Source organism: Xyrauchen texanus, chromosome 34, assembly GCF_025860055.1.
Source record: "Xyrauchen texanus isolate HMW12.3.18 chromosome 34, RBS_HiC_50CHRs, whole genome shotgun sequence".
Lineage (NCBI taxonomy): Eukaryota > Metazoa > Chordata > Actinopteri > Cypriniformes > Catostomidae > Xyrauchen > Xyrauchen texanus.
The window spans coordinates 17,573,918-17,593,121 of record NC_068309.1 but is presented as its reverse complement, the minus strand read 5'-3'; the positions used below and the strand labels follow the sequence as shown (position 1 = coordinate 17,593,121).

The 19,204-nt window shown below is 43.7% G+C and overlaps 1 protein-coding gene across 1 annotated transcript; it reads right to left on the bottom strand.

The window, feature by feature from the left end:
• Window positions 1–16,169: 16,169 nt before the first annotated feature.
• On the bottom strand, window positions 16,170–17,123 carry LOC127627376 (olfactory receptor 5K1-like). Its single transcript, XM_052103714.1, has one exon. The coding sequence runs from the start codon at window positions 17,121–17,123 to the stop codon at window positions 16,170–16,172; it is 954 nt and encodes a 317-aa protein (XP_051959674.1).
• Between the last annotated feature and the right edge of the window lie 2,081 nt (window positions 17,124–19,204).

Sequence of the window (19,204 nt, the reverse complement as noted above, 5' to 3'; positions counted from 1 at the left end):
GGTATGGATGGTCCCTTAAATCACATGAAACAAACAAATATTGTATATGCAATACAAATTGCACACAAGACATCAAACCAATCAAAGTTCACTACAACATGTAAATAAATAGGAGATTTCATTCATTTCATTGTTGCTGAAGGAAATAAATCAGAGTTATAGTCACAAAATGGGAAATCAACAGATTAACAGAATAGGAGCTGAATGTGTTCTCAGCTGATAGTGATGAGGTATAGGTTGTTTTTATACAATGTGTTTTTCAATTTGGGCAACGTTTTTCAAACTAGGGGGTGCTCCATCCCAGGGGGGCGTGGGATCATGCAAGGGCAGGCACGAGAATGATGATAAATTCACCAAGAAAACTATACATTTAAATTAATATATTAAAATCTATTGTTAAAATAAATTAAAATGAATAGCTTAATAGACCATACTGTAGTTCAGTATAATAGACTGTTGCTCTATGGAGTTATAGTACTGCTAAATTTTAAGTAGTGCCTGCCCTATCTAGGATGGCATGATGGTGAGTAAATTATGAAGGAATTTTAATGTATGGGTGAACTATTCCTTTAATAAAAATTGTGACACTTTTCTGAGAGATCATATGAGTGGGGAGGGGTCTGCTGAACAGAAGAGAAAGAGAACCCTTCTGAGAAGCAAACTTTTCTATTCTCTTGTTTTCCTTTTCGTTTGCAGAAAAGCAAAATGTCACAGTTCTGACACAATAAATAATGAATGCATTGTGTTATTGTATCCTATTTGTTTTTTAGTGATGATATTTTTGTGATGTGATATTACAGTTTATATGAAAAAACTAAGTGTAACTAAGTTTCTTTTTTTTTTTTTTTTTAAGAAGATGGTGCTTTGCTCATGTGTATGCTCATGCTTTGGCTTGGGAGAAATTATAATCATTTACAAAAACATCGGTACTGTTTAACCCTTGTAGTGTTATCAGTGATGATTTGTCACCCTGTAGATGGCGCTAAAAGCTCAACTGACCATCACACTCCCTAACGTCTCCCTAACTTTATTTTATGGTGTTCGTTTGAGCGCTCTTTAATGTGGATCGCCGTTGTTGTATTCCTTACTTTTAAATTGCTGTACAATTGTTAGATGTAATTGAAAGAAGCCTCAAAACAAGACAGCAGTGCTTGGCCATTCTGCAAGCTTCATATTTCTTAGCGGAGATCATTACTGAGATACAGTTTATACTTTTACCAAAGAATATCACATTTGTTGGTCAATTAATTTATTTTAGAAAAAAATATAAAAATACTTTTTTGCGAACGCAACTTGGAAAAGAGTGCACATCTTCACCTCAAGGGAGGGGAAGAATCTATGCGAATGCGGTACACTTGGCCAGCTGACGCGAACTTAACTGTTTGTGTCACCTGATAACACATGGGACAATACTGGCTCAACCCTGAGGTTATAAAACCTCACAAATGTGTTAGGTGTTGCCCAGCTCGCAGCTCTACAGATGTCTGCTAGAGAGGCACCATGGGACAACGCCCAAGAAGCCGCTAAGCCCATGGTAGAATGGGCTCGCAGGCCAACATTGGGCAGCACATGCTGGGCATGGTATGCCATAGTAATGGCATCCATGACCCAGTGAGCGATCCTCTGTTCAGAGAAAGCGCTTCCTTTCCGCTGTCCACCCAAGCAGACAAGAGTTGGTCAGAGCTTCTAAAGCTGTGCACCAGGGCATCTTTGTTGAGGGGAGCCTCAGTCAGAGAGTACCAGAGCGGACAGTGGGAGGATTCTGGGGAAGCAAACAGGTCTACCTGTGCTTGGCCGAATCGACTCAAGATCAGCTGGACCACCTGAGGGTGGAGTCTCCACTCTCCCCTGAGCGTAACATGCCACAACAGCGTGTCCACTGTGCTGTTGAGGTGGCCCGAGATGTGAGTGGCTCGAAGCGACTCGAGCCACCGCTGACTCCGGAGGAGGAGACAACGGGAGAGTTGTGACATTCAACGTGATTGTAGGCTGTGTTGGCAGTTGATGTATGCAATCGTCGCTATGTTGTTCGTCCGGACCAACACATGCTTAAAAGCTCATGTTAGCTTTTTTAGGGAGTTGGCCACAGGGCAGGGACTGGGTGTGGAGGCTATGGAGGTGGTCTCAGGGTCAGGAGGTGGAAACTCTGGAGGAGGAGACTTTGGGGAAGTGGGCGGAGCCACAGAAGACAGAGAGTGGAGCCGAGGAAGAGTCCGAGAGTGGAGCTGAGGAAGGCAGAGCCATGGAAGAGTCAGAGGGTGGAGCCAAGTGAGGTGGAACCAAGGGAGACTTAAGGAGAGGAGCTGAATGCAGAGCCAAGGGAGGCAGAGCCGTGGAAGACAGCCGTGAGAGGCAGAGACTGGGGGATGACCTCTGTGGTCTGGAGCACCAGCAGAGACTGGGGAACCACATCCATGGTCGTGAGCACTGGCAAAGACTGGAGAATAACCTCCGTGGTTGTGAGACTGGAGCGTGGGAGCGTGGTTACGGGGACAGTCGAGGCTACAGGTGCTGGCTCTGGGACAGTCAAGGCTACAGGCGCTTGCTCGCTAACCGTGGCAGGCGTGGGCACTGGCTATTTGACCATGGCAGGCGTGGGCACTGGCTCTTTGCCCGTGGTTGCTACCGCTGGCTGTGGCAGGGAATCAACCACCGGAAACAGGATAGGATGAGCCCCCCCCAAAAAAAATATTTAGGGGAGTAGAATGGAGTGGAGTTACCTTGGAGACAGGGGCCGTGTAAGGCTTGGAGACAGAGGCCATGGAAGGCTTGGAGACAGGGGCCGTGGAAGGCTAGAGGATGTCCACTGTGGGAGGAGATTCAAAGTCCTCATCCTCCATACCCACAGTGAATGGTGAGCTGCAAAGTTTAAATGCCACATCCACAAAGTTGCACAGCATCCAGTGAAGACTCGTCGCTAAAAATGTAAAATGTAAATTTTTAGCTAAATATCAATAACTTTTTTGGCCAATTTTGTCACTTCTGGATGACAGTCAAACATTTTTAGTTATGAAGCATTTATTTGTAGCTAGTTTGTTCTGAAAAAAAAAAAATTGACGTGACCATCATCAGCGAGCCTCTTCTTTTTTATATAAACTTTTTTTTGGTAGTTTCTATGAAACTTGCTAAAGAAAAATTAGCTAGCAATACCATGTTACATTTTAGCTAAATATCAGTAACTTTGTTGGCCAATTTTGTAGCTTGTGAATAATCTGCCTGAAGTAATGCGAGGCAGAGAGCAGACGCTGTTCAATTCAATTTCACTTTCTTGTTGTCTGTCTCGCATCAATTCACATCAATACACATCCACATCAAATTATAAAAGCACAATACAATAAACACCACTTAATACAAAACCCTGTAAATACACAACCAGTTGCAGTGCATTGATTTAATCATTTCTATTTTTCAGCACCCTGAGGCCTACTTAGACCCCCAATTCTGATTTATTCATTTTACAGACTGATGAACAAAAGCTTTACATAATCAATTGATTCTAGCATATGCTACTCTAAGTCTTCTTTTTGATTGCAAAATACCTGTCTGTTTGATTGCTTGTTGATTTTTTTGATTGTGTGTAGCTTTCTGTTCACAAGGAAAGAGTGAGACAGCTGTCTGCAGTTGGATATTCTGGTTAGACTATTCAGTGTACAGATTTGTGAGAACACACTGCTGGCTACCACATATTGTACTTTTTCTGTTGTAGATGTGACGCAAGTAGTACAGGTTTCAGAAAAGGAATTTCGACTATGCCACCCATGGGAATTTCACCCAGGGAAATATGAATGATACCTAAAAATGTAGGTCACACAGGTCCGACTCTCTTAAGAAGGTAGGCAGAAACGTAGGTATTATAAAAAATACTATATTTTATTAACACAAAATTACATTTAAAGAAAGAAAATAAATCACATTAAAATAGTATCCGTTGTACCAGGCAGCGTATGATGCTTGTTAGAGGTGCATGGCTGACATCAGTTTCAAAATAAACACATACACAACACTTTACATAACTAATATTTGCACAACTCACAAAACTACACAATACTTACAGGGCTGAGGTTCACCACTGGAGAAGTGATCACGTATCTAGTTAGGCAGGCACACACACACACACACACACACACACACACACACACACACACACACACACACACACACACACACACACACACACACACACACACACACACACACACACACACACACACACACACACACACACACACACACACACACACACACACACACACACACACACACACACACACACACACACACACACACACACACACACACACACACACACACACACACATTCTGTGCTCCTTGTTCCAAAAATCAGTGAGCGTCAACCCCAGAGTACAATAAACTATAATTTAATGAAACTAGACAGCAACAATCTCCTTGATTAGTTGGACGATACGGCGTTCTCCCAGTATGGCAGCAGAGAAATGACAGGGCTGTAACTATAGCGACAGCAGAAACAAACCGATCGCCATGAACGAGAGGGAGAATCCTGAGCCAAATACAAACAGAGAAAAACACCATTACTAAAATGTATGCATTACCTGCTAAGACTTTCAGCACATAACGACATGCACGACGACACTTACCGGGAAAGGACAATGTGCTCTATTATCCCTTCAAAGGCACGGGTACACGGTATTCATTTAAACCGCCGTTTAGCTGAGATACAGGGATACTGCACATAACTCAAATCATCAGCCAGCCACAAACGAAGCTAACCAATCTGCTTTCCACAGAACAGTTTGCACATACCTGAGAGGTGAGCAGTCTTAGAATCCACTTAAAACAAGCCGAAGGAACCAGGGAGGGGAAACGACAAGCTAGAATGCAACAATGAATCATTAATGCCACACATACAGCAATTAAAAGCAGAACTTGCTACATGCTAATGGCACATACCGGTAGCTACTGTCAACACAGAAAAAGGGAAGAGCCAGACGTGATGCGTCACGGGCCATAGCCAACCAGCTCTTAAATAGGAAGAACTCCTTGCTGATAGGTGCTCACAAATGTCAATCACCACCACTCATCTCATTCATTCGGTTACATAGAAATGGATAAAGACTATGGCTCCTTGCACAGCACCCTCAAGAGGAGGAGGAGGCAGCTGAAATGGGCATCTCTCCCATTTATGCCTTGTCCATTCGGTATTGACTTCAACAGTCAACCTCCAATATGATGTTGTGAGAAATTGACCTTTTCATGCTGTTTTTACTCAGGCTGTAGATGTTGCTGAGATATGCAGCTTTACAAACCATCAGGGGTGGGAGCTCATCCTAAACTCTCTTTCATATTCCAGCTACCAAGGAGCTTGGAAGGAGGTGACCCCCAATGAATTTAAAAAACATCTTGGGTTGCTCATTTACAAATGGGTTTTCAGTTCTCCATGATTCCCATCATCATTGGGGAACCAAGTCACTTCAGGGCTCGTGGGCAAGGGGATTTTTTTCACGTGACCGCTACAAGGTTATTTTAGCAGTTCTACATGTTGTTTGACCCTACCAAAGAGGATTATCAGGATTGTCTTTGGAATCTGCGTTATCTTATGGACCACCTCAAACAAAAATTCCAGTAGCTCTTTCAGCCTAATCAAATCTCGCAATAGATGAATGTATGGTCGTCAAGTTTAATTCTCAGTCAGGTTTTAAACAATACATGAAGGGCAAGACTACTCGGTTGGGTTTTAAATTATGGGTAATTGCAACTTCAGACTCGGGGTATACTCTCGACTTTAATGTTTACACAGGTAGTCATGATGTGTGTGTGTGTCACTGTCTTGGTCACAAAAGTATTTGAATCGTTACTGCAGGCATTCAAAGACCAGAGCAACGATGTTTGGTTTGACAACTTTTACACGTCCCCAGCTCTTTTATGTTTAAGTTGTTAGAAATGGGAATTAATGCCTGTGGGACATGCAGGTTGAATCGAAAACTGTTTTCTGCAGAATTTAAAGACATCAAAAGATGGGAACGCAAGATATCTCATGGGGATATGAGGTGGTATAGGATTGAGGGTAATATACTTGTAATTTAGTGAAAGGAAACACGTGCAGTTACATGCCTCTCCAATTTCCACAATGCGAATGGCTCAACCGAATTGTCTAGGTTTTAAAAAAATGATGGCGACTGGAAAAAAGAAGTAGCCCACCAGCCTACTGTCATCAGCGATTATAACAAAAACATGGGCTGCGTTGATAGGTCAGACCAAATCTTATGATATCCTACAAAAAACTCAGAAGCGGTGGAAGACTCTTTTTCTCCACTTTATAGACATTGTCATCATCAAAAGTTTCATATTGTTTAAGGAATGGCAACACATTCATGCGGCACCAGGGGATGAGCGTAGACCTGTGAACTTAACCCTGATAGATTTCAGAGAAAACCTGGCTCGTCAGCTGGGAGGTATCGATATTCACGCAAGTTTCCATTTGCATACACTAAAGCCTGTAGCCCCTCCTTCATCATCACTCCACACAGCCTATGTCCCTAAATTTGAAGAGTCCTCTAAGAGATGTTGGCTATGCTGTAGGAAAGGTAGGACTGAAAATAAAACTAAAGTAGCTTATTGTGTGCAAGAATGTAATGGCAAACGACTTTGCTTGGTTCGCGATAGGAACTGTTCCCCTTCTGTCACTCACTTGACATTATGTCAAATTGTCACAAACACCGACGAGGGCGTCTCTCTCCCTGTCCAGCGGCGATCGCACTCGCCCGAGTATTAATTGCCCTGATTGTTCCCAGCTGCCTCTCATTGCCCCTGTCTATTTAAACCGTGCCTGTGAATTCCCTCCTCGCGAAGTCTTGTTAGCCCCGGCCACATTTCTTAGCATTCTACCCGTTTTCTTGTTTATCTCGTGTACCAGTCTAGCCTGTTTCTCCCGACCTAGATAGTTTGCCGCCTGCCTAGTTTACTCTGCCTGTTCTCTGCCCACGATCGTTCGCTGCCTGCCCTGACCCACTGCCTGTTCTTGTTACGAGCCTGCCCGTCCTCCTCTCACTGTGTGTGTCTGCGGACTCCGTCTGCTCGTCCCGAGTTGACACCTCCCCTTAAACCGCACATGGATCCCAACCAGCCCGAGTCCTCGTCACACAAATGAAGTGACACAAGGGGTCTTCCTTGGGAGCCTCGCATACCTCTGAACTTGAGAAAAGTCCAATGAGAAATTGGCAGACAGAATTTGCATGTCCCGCCCCCAGACATACGGGTATAAAGGGAAGCGGACATGTGTCTGTCAGTCAGATTTTTTCTTACTACTGTTCCACTCACCTCTGTGGCAGAGCACTGTTGTTGGATCTACGGCGCATTTCCAGTGGCATTCTCTCTCTGCACGCTGTGCAGTCCACACCCCTGGGCGCTTTTGACACTCAACACTATATAAATATAATGCATACTAATGAAACACAAATCGAAATATGAGATCAATTTGCAAACATGCTAAGGTGATAAATATGCATGCAAATTTCACCTATTCAATATATAATGACACATCGAACATTATTTGAGGGCAATTGACAAGTAAGCTGATAAGTGGGTGGCACTATTATGGCCTATTATTTATCAAGAGCTATAAAGTAGCCACAGATTGCCTGGAGCTCACTGTGTAGTTGAGGCTGCTTCACAGTTTGCGTGGTATATGTTCATACTTACAATGACTCGAAGGTTGCGTATGGTGGCACAGCAAGTGTTGGATTTGCTACAAAATATGAATGAGATGAATCGGAGGGTGAGGAATGCGAGGTGTTTGATGGAGAGGAGGAGAGAGACGATGGAGGTTGCATTGATATTGAATCTGTTTCAGATTCAGAATCAGACTCTGAAATTGAGTGTGCTGGGGACTCATTTCAAGAGATTGCAAGAGATGGCACAATATGGGTTGAAAAAAAAAATATGAGAGACCCCCCGGGCCAACATCTTAGGCCAAGGACAATATTACAAGTCCATTAAGCAGCTTAATGTGTTTGATTGACACAGAAATGTGGCAAAACATATGAAAGTACACTGATGTGGAAGCCGGGCGGAATAATCCAGAAAAGTTAAAACTGACAGATGACGAACTAAAAGCATTTGTTGGTCTCATTTATTTGAGAGGTGTTACGGGAGACAAAAGCATGAGATTGGATGATTTCAGGTCTAATGAATTTGGACACTCTTTTTTCAGAGACAATGTCGCAACAGAAATTCCGAGATATCAGGCACTCTCTACGCTTTGGTGACAAGAACACGAGAGCTGCCCGCCTTGTGACAGATAGATTTGCCATGATATCTGAGATATTTGACAAATTTGTGAAAAACAACATTGCTTTATACACGCCCGGTGAGAACATAACAGGTGATGAACAACTGTTCCCTACCAAGGCGCGCTGTCGTTTCACACAGTACATGACAAATCTGGCATAAAATTCTGGGTGACCGCTGATGTTGAAACAAAATACATGCTGAACGCACATCCCTATCTAGGGAAAGATGACAGTAGGCCTGCTGGTCAGTGGTTATCAGACAATGTTGTCATGTCTCTGGTCGAGCCTTTCCTGGGAAAGGGAAGAAATGTAACGATGGACAATTTCTTCACCTCGTTGCAACTGGCAAACAAAGCTGTGTTCCCTTTACAAAAAGCTTCACTTTGATGCTGTGCTGCTAATCGCTACGGGGAACAACTCTAGCTGTGAACCGAGCTGAAATATTGTGTGTAACATGTCAATGAACATTGACCAGAATTTATAGCCTCGGCTGATGTAATCATTAGATGCACCTGCGGCCAGGCTATAAATGGATACGTCACCAGGTGTCGTCAGAAACTCTTTTTTCAGAGCGATTCTGTTTCTGTGTGTTTCACAAACCCTGTCAAAACTTTCTTTCCTCTGTTAGAAGTTAGAATCAGTTAGGCAGTGTGCAGTGAACGTTGTTCTCTTTTCTCTTCTGTTTAGAAAATATTATATATATATATATTTCTAAAAAAGAAAGAAAAAAAAAAAGAGAGAATGACTGAAAGCCGCAAACGGTGCGTGTTCCTCTCTTCTCGCTCTATAGCTGAAGACGACACACATCAGTTTTTGCTCTGTTTGTTTGGGGGTAAGAGCACGCTGCTCTCGCGTTGCAGCAGGGCGGTCTTGCGCCTAGATTAGGGGGTAGCTCCCCTCGGGACGGGGCGCATGCTTCACTTCACCCCTCCCGGTACCCCCTCGAAGCCCCTCCATTCCCGCCACCTCTTGGTGTTTCGGGTTGCAGAGGCTTCCGTCAAAATTGGGTGTTTTCGCTGTTCCTGCATTTTATTCAGGACGCGAAACACCCGACAACACCTCAACAGGAAGTGTTAAAATATAATACCCATCTCAGAGATCCTGGCAGCGTGGAAACTTCTGCCGGATATATTCTTTTCTGTGGGTCTTATAACGGCGTCAGGATTTAATTCACTCGCCGCTTTTCCGTGTTTCAACGGCGTGTTCTCACTACCGTAAACCGGATTTCTTTTTTTTTGTAAAAACAAAAAACTCAATCTCCTGGTTAAAGGGGCCATGGTATGTGTTCCCCTTCCAGAGAGAGAGTTAGGTTATTACACTAAATACTTCCCGTTTCCCATGGAGGGTGAGGGGTGGCGTCTGGCTTAGATCTTAAAGCTTGAACTACCTACAACTCGTTTGGCTGGTCACCATCGATCTTATGACGCACTTCTATACTTCATTTAGAAGTTCTGCCACAACATGGAAAGTTCCTGAGTTTCACTTCCGGGGGCGAAGTCTTCCAGGGTCAGGTTCTTTCACTCAGCCTAGCCCTTTTTACCCGCACATTCACAATGCATGATGTAGCGCTGGCTCCTTGTGACTCCGGGGCATCTGCATTCTGAATTATGTAGACGACTGGCTGATCCTAGCGCAGTTCCAGGAACTGGCAGTTCAGCACAGGGACATCGTCTTAGCTCATCTGTTTCTCTGGGGTTGAGGCTCAACGCCAAGAAAAGCGTCCTCTCTCACACTCAGAACACTGTCTGTCGGGGCATCGTATGGAGTTCAATCACAATGTGGGCACAACTGTCTCCCGCTAGGATTGAGTCCATTCAGATCACCCTGAGCAAAGTCAGGCTAGGTCAAGGTTGCACTGTTATCAGTATCAACGATTTCCAGGTCTCAGGGCGAACGCGTCCACGGTGATCCCTCTGGACCTTCTGCTCATGAGACCGTTTTTGTTGTGGCCAAAAGCCAGGGGATTTCTTCCAAGGGCCAAAACCCCTAGGCTAAATAGGGTTACGCGCCTCAGGCTTCGTTCCCTTTCTATGTGGTTCAGACCCCGGTTTTCTGCCTTGGGTCCCACTCTAGGTGCGTCTTGTTGTGGCAGGCTGCTAACGACAGACGCCTCCCTGATGGGTGGGGTAGCGGCCTTAAGTGGTCGTCCAGCTTAAGGGGATAGGAGGGTCGTCAGCTTGGTTGTCACAGTCACTGTCTCGGGTTGATGGCTGTATTTCTGGCCCTGAAATACCTCCTCCTGAGGCTGCCATGTCTTGGTGCGGATGGACAATACAGCGGTAGCCTCTTACATAAATCATCAAGGAGACCCACGTTCTTGTCAGCTGTATTTCTGACACGTTGGGTTCTCCTTAGGGCCCAGGGCAAGCTCCTGTCACTCAGGTCAGTTATATCCCTGGATGCCCGTATATGGGAGCAGATTTACGGTCCAGACAGAAAATACCAACGGGGAGTTAAGAACTCCACCCTAAGGTAGTAGTTGCCCAGAGTTCGCCAGCAAGGGTTTTTGCCTCTTACTGATAGCACCGCGCTGGCCGAACAGGGCTTGGTTCTCGGAGCTAATCTCTTCCCTCGACGGCTTGCCTTGGGCGATTCCGAACAGGAAGGATCTTTTATCTCAGGCACAGGGCAATATTTCATCCCTGCCCCAAATTGTGGAATCTTTCATGTTTGGCCCCTAAGTGTACCAACTGAGGGACACAAGGCTCTCTCCTGAGGTTATCGAGACCTTTTTAAATGCCGGGCTTTTTCCACTTGGAACAAGTTTGGGTGAAATCTTAGGGCAGAAGAGGACCTCTTCGTCTCTATGAATAGCGCAATGTCTCCTCTACTTCTCCCTGAAATCACCCAGCCCCCTTGGGTCTGGACGTTAAGACACATACATGACCCAGAATGCGTCTGTATGTGTTTCTTTCCCCGGTTTCTCTGCTCCCGGGAGTCTTGGCAATGTTCACCAGCAAGGGTCTTGCCTCCTATTAATGGCGCTGCGCTGGCCGAACAGGATATGTTTCTCAGAGTTAATTCCTCTCCTTGACAGCTCGCCTTGGGCGATTACAAACAGGGAGGACCTTCTCATCCTTGGCCCGAATTGTGAAACCTTTCATGTCTGGCCCCTAAGGGTACCGAATGAGGTTAACAGGGTTTTATCTTGAGGTTATCGAGACCATTTCAAGTGCTAGGGCTCCCTCCACTTGGAACTGATCTGGGTAGATTTTACAGGGCAGAAGAGGACCTCTTCGCCTCTGTTGATAGCGCAATGTCTCCTCTACTTCTCCCCGAGTCGCCCAGTCCCCCTCGGGAGGGGCTGAACGTAGTAACGCAAATGCGCCTGCATGCGTTTCCCTCTACTTAAGTTCTTATTACAGAACCAGCTAACTGCCAGTTTGCTTCAGTTCTGGATTTTCTGTAGAAAGAACTGTCAGCGGGCACTTGCCTCGCCACTGCCAGGTTCTATGTGGCCACTGCGGTTTGCCACGGCTTGGTGGGCGAGGTGCCCTCAAAGAGGCATCCTCATTATTGCCCGGGCCTACGAGGCACGCGGTCAAGCTTTGCCAGTAGGTTTCAAGGCGCACTCTACCAGAGGGCTCTCCTCCTCTAAAACCTTGGCTAGAGGTCTCCCTCTGCAGCAAGTTTGTGATGCGGCAGGTTGTCCTTTCCGCACACATTCATTGGACTTTTTTAGTTTGGATGTTCTGCACTCCGGGCTCTTATGCCCTTGAGTCGACATCTCAAGCTCATATCTGGACAAGTTTGTGATGCGGCAGGCTGGTCCTCTCCGCTCACATTCATCAGTTTTTATGACAAGTTTGCGTTGCGATAGGGTTCTCTTCGCACGCATTCATCGAACTTTATGGGCTAGATGCTTTGCTAATCCGGACTCTTATGTCCTTGAGTCGACATCTCAGCCCATGCCTAAACAAGTTTGTGATGCGGCAGGTTGTCCTCTCCGCACATATTCATTGGACTTTTTTAGTTTGGATGTTCTGCACTCCGGGCTCTTATTCCCTTGAGTTGACATCTCAGCTCATACCTGAACAAGTTTGTGATGCGGCAGGCTGGTCCTCTCCGCTCACATTCATCAGTTTTTATGACAAGTTTGTGTTGCGATAGGGTTCTCTTCGCACACATTCATCGAACTTTATGGGTTAGATGCTTTGCTACTCTGGACTCTTATGCCCTTGAGTCGACATCTCAGCTCATGCCTGAACAAGTTTGTGAGGCGGCAGGCTGGTCCGCTCCGCACACATTCATTAAAATTGAATGGTTTAGATGTTTATGCTACTCCGGGCTCTTATGCCCTTGAGTCAACATCTCAAGCTCATGTCTGAGACCTCTTGCGTTTTTGTGAGTACACTGCACAACCGTAGGGGTCCGGACAGCCCCAAGTGCGACGGCATGGGTATTGCGTTCCCCGTAGCGCTTAGCAGCGCAGCATCAAAGTGAAGCTTTTTGTAAAGTAAACGTCTCGGGTTACATGTGTAACCCTTGTTCCCTGAAAAAAGCGGAACGAGATGCTGCGCTGCTTTGCTGCACTGGGACGTCCCAGGACTGCTCTTCAAAAAGAAGTATCTGACGATACCTGGTGACGTATCCATTTATAGCCTGGCCGCAGGTGCATCTAATGATTACATCAGCCGAGGCTATAAATTCCGGTCAATGTTCATTGACGTGTTACACACACTATTTCAGCTCGGTTCACAGCTAGAGTTGTTCCCCGTAGCGCTTAGCAGCGCAGCATCTCGTTCCGCTTTTTTCAGGGAACAAGGGTTACACATGTGACCCGAGACGTTTTACAACATCTTGGACCTGGCTGCAATTAATGCACACATTCTGTACAAACAGTGCATTAACGTAACCATCAGCAGAAAGCTATTTATTCTTGAGCTGGTAAAGGAGCTTTGTGCGCATCAAAAAATGGCAAAGGCAGCAGGTGTATTAGCACAGAAGTGACTTTTTCCTCTAACTCCTTCCCCGCCTTCCAAAAGGAAACAATGTTAAGTCGGCAGATGTTCAGGGAACAACATTTTTTAGATCTGCCAGGCATGTAAGCAACTTGTCTGTGGCACATGCTCCAAGAAGCCACCAAAGTGTGTTTGGAATGTTGACAAAGTTGGTCGGTTTGTAAAATTATGCCCAAATTAGCATTCCAATGTGTGTGTGTCGGAGAGGGGAATGTTGGAAATACAAACATCTCAACAGTCACAGTTCAAAATACTGATTCAATAGCACGTGTAAACATGCACGGAAAAGAAAGCTTTTATTTCAGCTTATTTCCATGTAAATACTAAGATATCGAGAATTCAACTATTTAATTTGTATTGCAATACAAAGCACGCCTTTGCTAAAAATGAATATAAATATAAACTCGTGCTCCTCCAGTTACAAGCTTTCAATCACAATGTAATTTATGCCAAATGAGAACAAATTATACAAACTAAATATAGGAGCATATAAAAAAATAATTGTAAGACAATTTTGCCAGGACAAATGGATCTGGATCAACCATAGACAGAATGTAGATAAATTCAGTCTAAAAGCATTTATAGGCCAACTGCTGCCTAACTCGCAGTGACATTTTTAAGACCAATCCATTGGCTACATTCAAGAGGCACCATCTAGCGATCATTATGTGTCAGTAGCAATGTCCCTGTCTGAAGACTAGCCGGTCATCTGACCTCTGAATTCGCACTATTCGTAGGTTACAGTGGCTCGGCACATCTAGTGTTATAGATGTCTTTCCGCCTCTGTGTAGTTCCTGGATGCAGTCGTTTTTCTCCACTTCTGACTGTCATAAGAGCTGCCTCATGTGCCTGGGCTGCGATCACACGCGGGAAGCATTTAATGAATTGTTCATGTTCTCAGTGCGAGAACATAGCCATGGCAACATTGCGGTCGCGGCTTTCTTTCCTCACAAGAGAAAGCCACTTCAGCCGGTGGCTGAAGATGAAGAAGGGTTTCTACAACCCTTACTCCATCGTACCAAAGAAAGGCGGTGGGTTGCGACCAATCTTACAGAGACATATTCTAACCTGCATTCGACAGCTAGATTGGTTCGCGGCGGTAGACCTGAAGGAAGGACGCATACTTTCACTTCTCCATCTTGCCTCGACACGACCCTTCCTTCAGCAGATGGCAGAAAGGGAACTCCGTCTGCAAACTGAGGCTGCCCGCTGGGTCGTCAACGCCATTTGCGACCAGACCCATTATGAGCCACAAGTGTTCCGTACTGGGGTAGGGCTCCACAGGCTTAATTCCCTCTTCAGGCAACTCCCTGTGATGTATTTTCCACGGTACGGTCCCCCTGTTGGTCCCCCGACACATTTCATAGCGTTAAGACTTCACACTCTATGCAAGATACATAGAGATAGAAAAGGCCGCGGCTGCCGGGCTTGCTCCCATGTTGGTCATGTAGCATCTGTTCCCCCCCTCAGGGGTGCTGGGAACCTAATGTCTGTATATGACTCCTTTTCTGGGGGCGGCCTGCAGCAGCCTGCTTGCACCTGTGTCCGCATTTCATGTAACACGGGCAAATGCATGCTGCTTTTGAACGGGACCCCTTGTGTCACTTCATCTGACACAAAATCGAGTGAGTGATAGAAGAGGAACGTCACAGTTACTGTTGTAACCTCTGTTCTCTGAGGGAGGGAACGAGACACTAGACCTACCACTGTAAATGGCCGTACCTTATTCTCAGCTCCTCCGTGCAAAAACCTGACTGACAGACACATGCCCGCTTCCTTTTATACCTTTATGTCCGGGGGCGGGACATGCAAATTCTGTCTGCCAATTTCTCATTGGCCTTTTCTCAAGTTCAGAGGTACGCGAGGCTCCCAAGGAAGAGCCCTTGTGTCACTTCGACACGTTCGACACATCGTCTCGTTCCCTGCCTCAGGGAAAGGAGGTTACATCAGTAACCGTGATGTTTTCAGTCTTGGCACTCAGCTGAGTGTGACCAGTTTAAAGAAGAGGCCTAGGTTGGGCTGTGTTAACTGGTATTGTTTTGATCCCCCTCCCCTCTTTTCTCCCTCTCCTCTCTCCACAATTATTGCAGTTGTTAAGTATTTATGAATTTATATCTATTCTGTTCCTGCACTCTTTTTTAAAAATGTATTTACTGTAGGTAGTTCGAAAGTCTGATTTTGTATGTTTTTCTGTGTAATTCGTGTAATTCTAATGTTCAAATTAAATAAAGTGTGTGTTTCATTGAACACAAAAAATATATATTGCAGTGTTTGTGTCCTTCAATTTCAGATGCAATCTCTTATATTCTGGCACAGAATGGAATTAAGGCTCAGGCCTTAAAGGTTTAAATAAAAGAAAATAGTTTATTTTTCTATTTAAAATCTGAAGACTGAATGAATTTTTTTTTTTAAAGATTTGTGCATAATCAGGCATAAATAACCTCCCCTTCTTGCTAAAACATGTTAACAGGGAAGTTTTAATAAACGGTAATTATTTTATAGTGTATTCATAATGCCAAATGGTACTTTTTTGATGTCTAGTGTTCCAACATTTCTTTGAACAACTGGAAACATGTCATCAAACGTCAGTGATAACAGGCTCAGGATGAGTGCTTAGATACAGAACAGATATTATGCTAAAAGTCCTGCAAGATGTAGTTGCTGTTGATAATTTAGACAAATAGCAAATATAAGAAACAAATACACAGTTGGAGTCCAAACATTTTTATATATTAATTTGTAGTATTCTGTATTGTGACTTACTATGCCAAATGAAGAACAAATGTAATCTGTTAAATTATTTCTGACAGTTTATTCATATATCACCAGAAAAATGCTTCTGAAAAACACGCTGTCTTGCATTTTTCCACAGTTAATTTATAATGCCAAATTGTAAAAGCAGTGGATGTGCATGATTCAGTACATGATTAAGGCACCTTTTTCAAGTTCTGAGATTTGAGGTTTGAGAAATATGTACTTTTGGTGCAATACATGAAGGAAAAACTATTTTGCGCACTACCTTAAAATTTAATCCATATATAAGAGGATTAAAAACTGGTGGGACTATAACCAATTCTAATGCCATGAAACTGCGCAGGCTCTCTGGAATGTCATTTGCACCATATTTGCTATACAAACTGTCAAAAAGCAAAGCAAAAGTGAAATTTATCAGTGCAAATATATGTGGCAAACATGTTTGCCAGAATTTCCTTCTATTCTCTAAAGATGTTTTACATGCAGCGATGAGTTTAATATAGGATACTATGATTAAAACTGCAAAGCTAAAAAATGTGACAGTAGTGGCATATCCAAAGACATTATTAACAAAAGATGATGCACAAGACAGTTTTACGATTGACCAGTTGTCACAATATAATTTGTCAATGTGATATTTACAAAATGGCCTCAAGCTTGATAACAGCACACCAGTAAGGGTAAAGCAGTTGGGAACAACCCAGGATAAAATCATTAATTTAACACAGGTAATTTTAGTTAATTTGGAATGATAGTCTAAAGGTCTGCATATGGCTACATATCTATCGTAAGACATCACTGTTAATATTGTAAATTCACAAAGTAAAGAGCTGTAGATAACATATGTTTGTAGAGCACACATGTGAGAGGTGATTACATATGAATCCAGTATTAAATCAGACAACAGTTTAGGGTAGAAACCTGTGGCTCCATATAACACATTTACACACATATAACCCAAGAACATGTACATTGGTTCATGAAGAGCTTTCTCCATTATTATGACCATAACAAGACGAATATTAATTGACAATATAACCACATATAAGGCAAGAAAACAAATAAAATATATATGCCTTAATGATTTTGTTTCTTTGGGCACCATAAGAGTCAGTATTACAGGATAAGAAATATTATCCATTATGGTATGGATTGCAAACAAACAAATAGTAGGCCTATGCAATACACACTGCATATACAAGACATCAAACCAATCAAAGTTCATTACAACATGTAAATAAATAAATAAGACATTTAATTAAGCTTCAGTTGCTGTTATTGCTGAATTAAATAAGGCACTCACAGTCAGAGCTATGACAGTCACAGCTGATCACAATCAAAAAGAAATACATACAAACAGATCCACACATCTGGAGCTGGGCGTGTTCTAATTGATAGTGGTGAGGTTTTGGTTGGTCTTTATAGTAAGTGCTTTTTCATTTGGGAAATCTCTAAGAGATGTTTGAACATTTGAAGGGATTCAATATCCACTCATGAACTGTTACAGTTCATTAATGTGGTTAGATGAATCCAAATGCAGAAAATCAGGCAAAACCTGAAGTACCAAAAACAGTGAGGATGAACTGAATATTTTATTTGTAAATGTTCGTCAAAACAAACAGAAAGCTCTTCAAGGAGAGCCAATCATCATTGTTTTATTTTCATCAAATGTCTTTACAAGGAATAAACCTGCTTTACAGCTTTTAAAGTTTATAGCACAAAGACAATAAAGCAAAGACTAGCAACCTTGCAGGCAACAAAATGGGGGTTTTATATGGTTGCTTCTAATTGATTAGACTAATACAAAATCAAGGATAGAACAGTAATTGGTCAATCAAATTAAGGAAGCCACCAAGGTTATAATGAATCCTAGGTGAAACGGATCCTCCATTTGAAATCGGTTACCTCCTAGTATAACTCGATGGTGAATGGTGCCCCTTGGTGACATTGATGACATGTGACAGGACCCCATCCTCTATTGCTGAGTCCTGGTGGCACAGTGCAGTCATAGTGGGCATGGTGGTCAGCACAAATTAGGTCCTTATTCAGAATATGATGAGCAAAAACCCAGGAGCGCACTTCTGGGCCATATCCACCCAGTCTACCAAACATTGCAGCCCTTTTCCAACCCATCTTGAATCCACTAGTCCTTTAACTGTATATGCCAAGCCCCACCTATGAGACAAGGAGGATGAGGAGCAAGGAGATGTGAGTGCAGGATTGAAAACAGGGTTGATCTTCATTGTCCTTGGAAGTTGCAGTAGGTCACATGATTGATCCTTCAGACAAAGGGAAAAGGTCCAACAATGCATTGTGCATGTTTTCTAGAGTCCACTCATAAAAGGTAAGACTTAAGAAGACCGGTTCCCAGGTCTGAACTCTGGAAAAGGTCTATTGGTGTCTATTGGCTTGTCTCTTATGAAGAGCAGTGGAACTGATGAACTTATCCCGGGCACGTCTACAGAACTACACTTACAGTCTGTTGTCGTAAGAAGTGTCCAAATTGGCTTTCGAAGGGAGATATTCCAGTAGATGAGTTCTGGAATCTGTTCTAAGACAATTTGGCCCAAAGCAGGATATCATTCCAGGTGGCTGGGTTAGAGGTAACAAAGCATCTCAGGTATTTCTACAGGTCTCGATTTACTTTTTCTATTTGGCCATTCAATTGGGGGTGATAACCTGAGGAGAGTTTGACAGAAACTTGTGAAGTGCAACAAAATTTGCTGTCATGGAAAACCCATCAAATAGCACCATTATGACAGTATTGCCATGTGAGGAGAGTAAACCAGTGTAGCTGGTGTAGTTTTCGAAAAAGGGGGAATAAAGTGTCCAAAGGGTAAAATGTCCAAAACTTGCATCCTTGTGGTGCATGGAGCTATATCAAAGAAGGGTAGTCCAGAGAGGGTAATGTCCAGGTGATAGTGTGCGGGGTCCAGTGGCTCAAGGAAAGCAGCGGTTTCGAAGAACAGCCTCTGAAAAGGTTGAGCGACAATGATCCATGGGAGGGTCGTGTCATTCCGTCACACCAGTCAGACATTTCAAAAAGCCAAGGATGACTGTGAATGGGCAGAGGTAGAAACAAACCAGCTGGACATTGATTGGAGTACTTGTAGAGAGCACAAACTGTGCAGGCAATTAAAAAAGAAAAGACACTCACCATACCTTTCCACCAGAAGCGACCTTGGATAAATTCCAGGGTGCAATCAACTCCAGGGTGGCCAG

Excerpts from the sequence above, each read along its gene's own strand:
- LOC127627376 (XM_052103714.1), bottom strand. The coding sequence starts at position 17,123 with ATGGATAATATTTCTTATCCTGTAATACTGACTCTTATGGTGCCCAAA.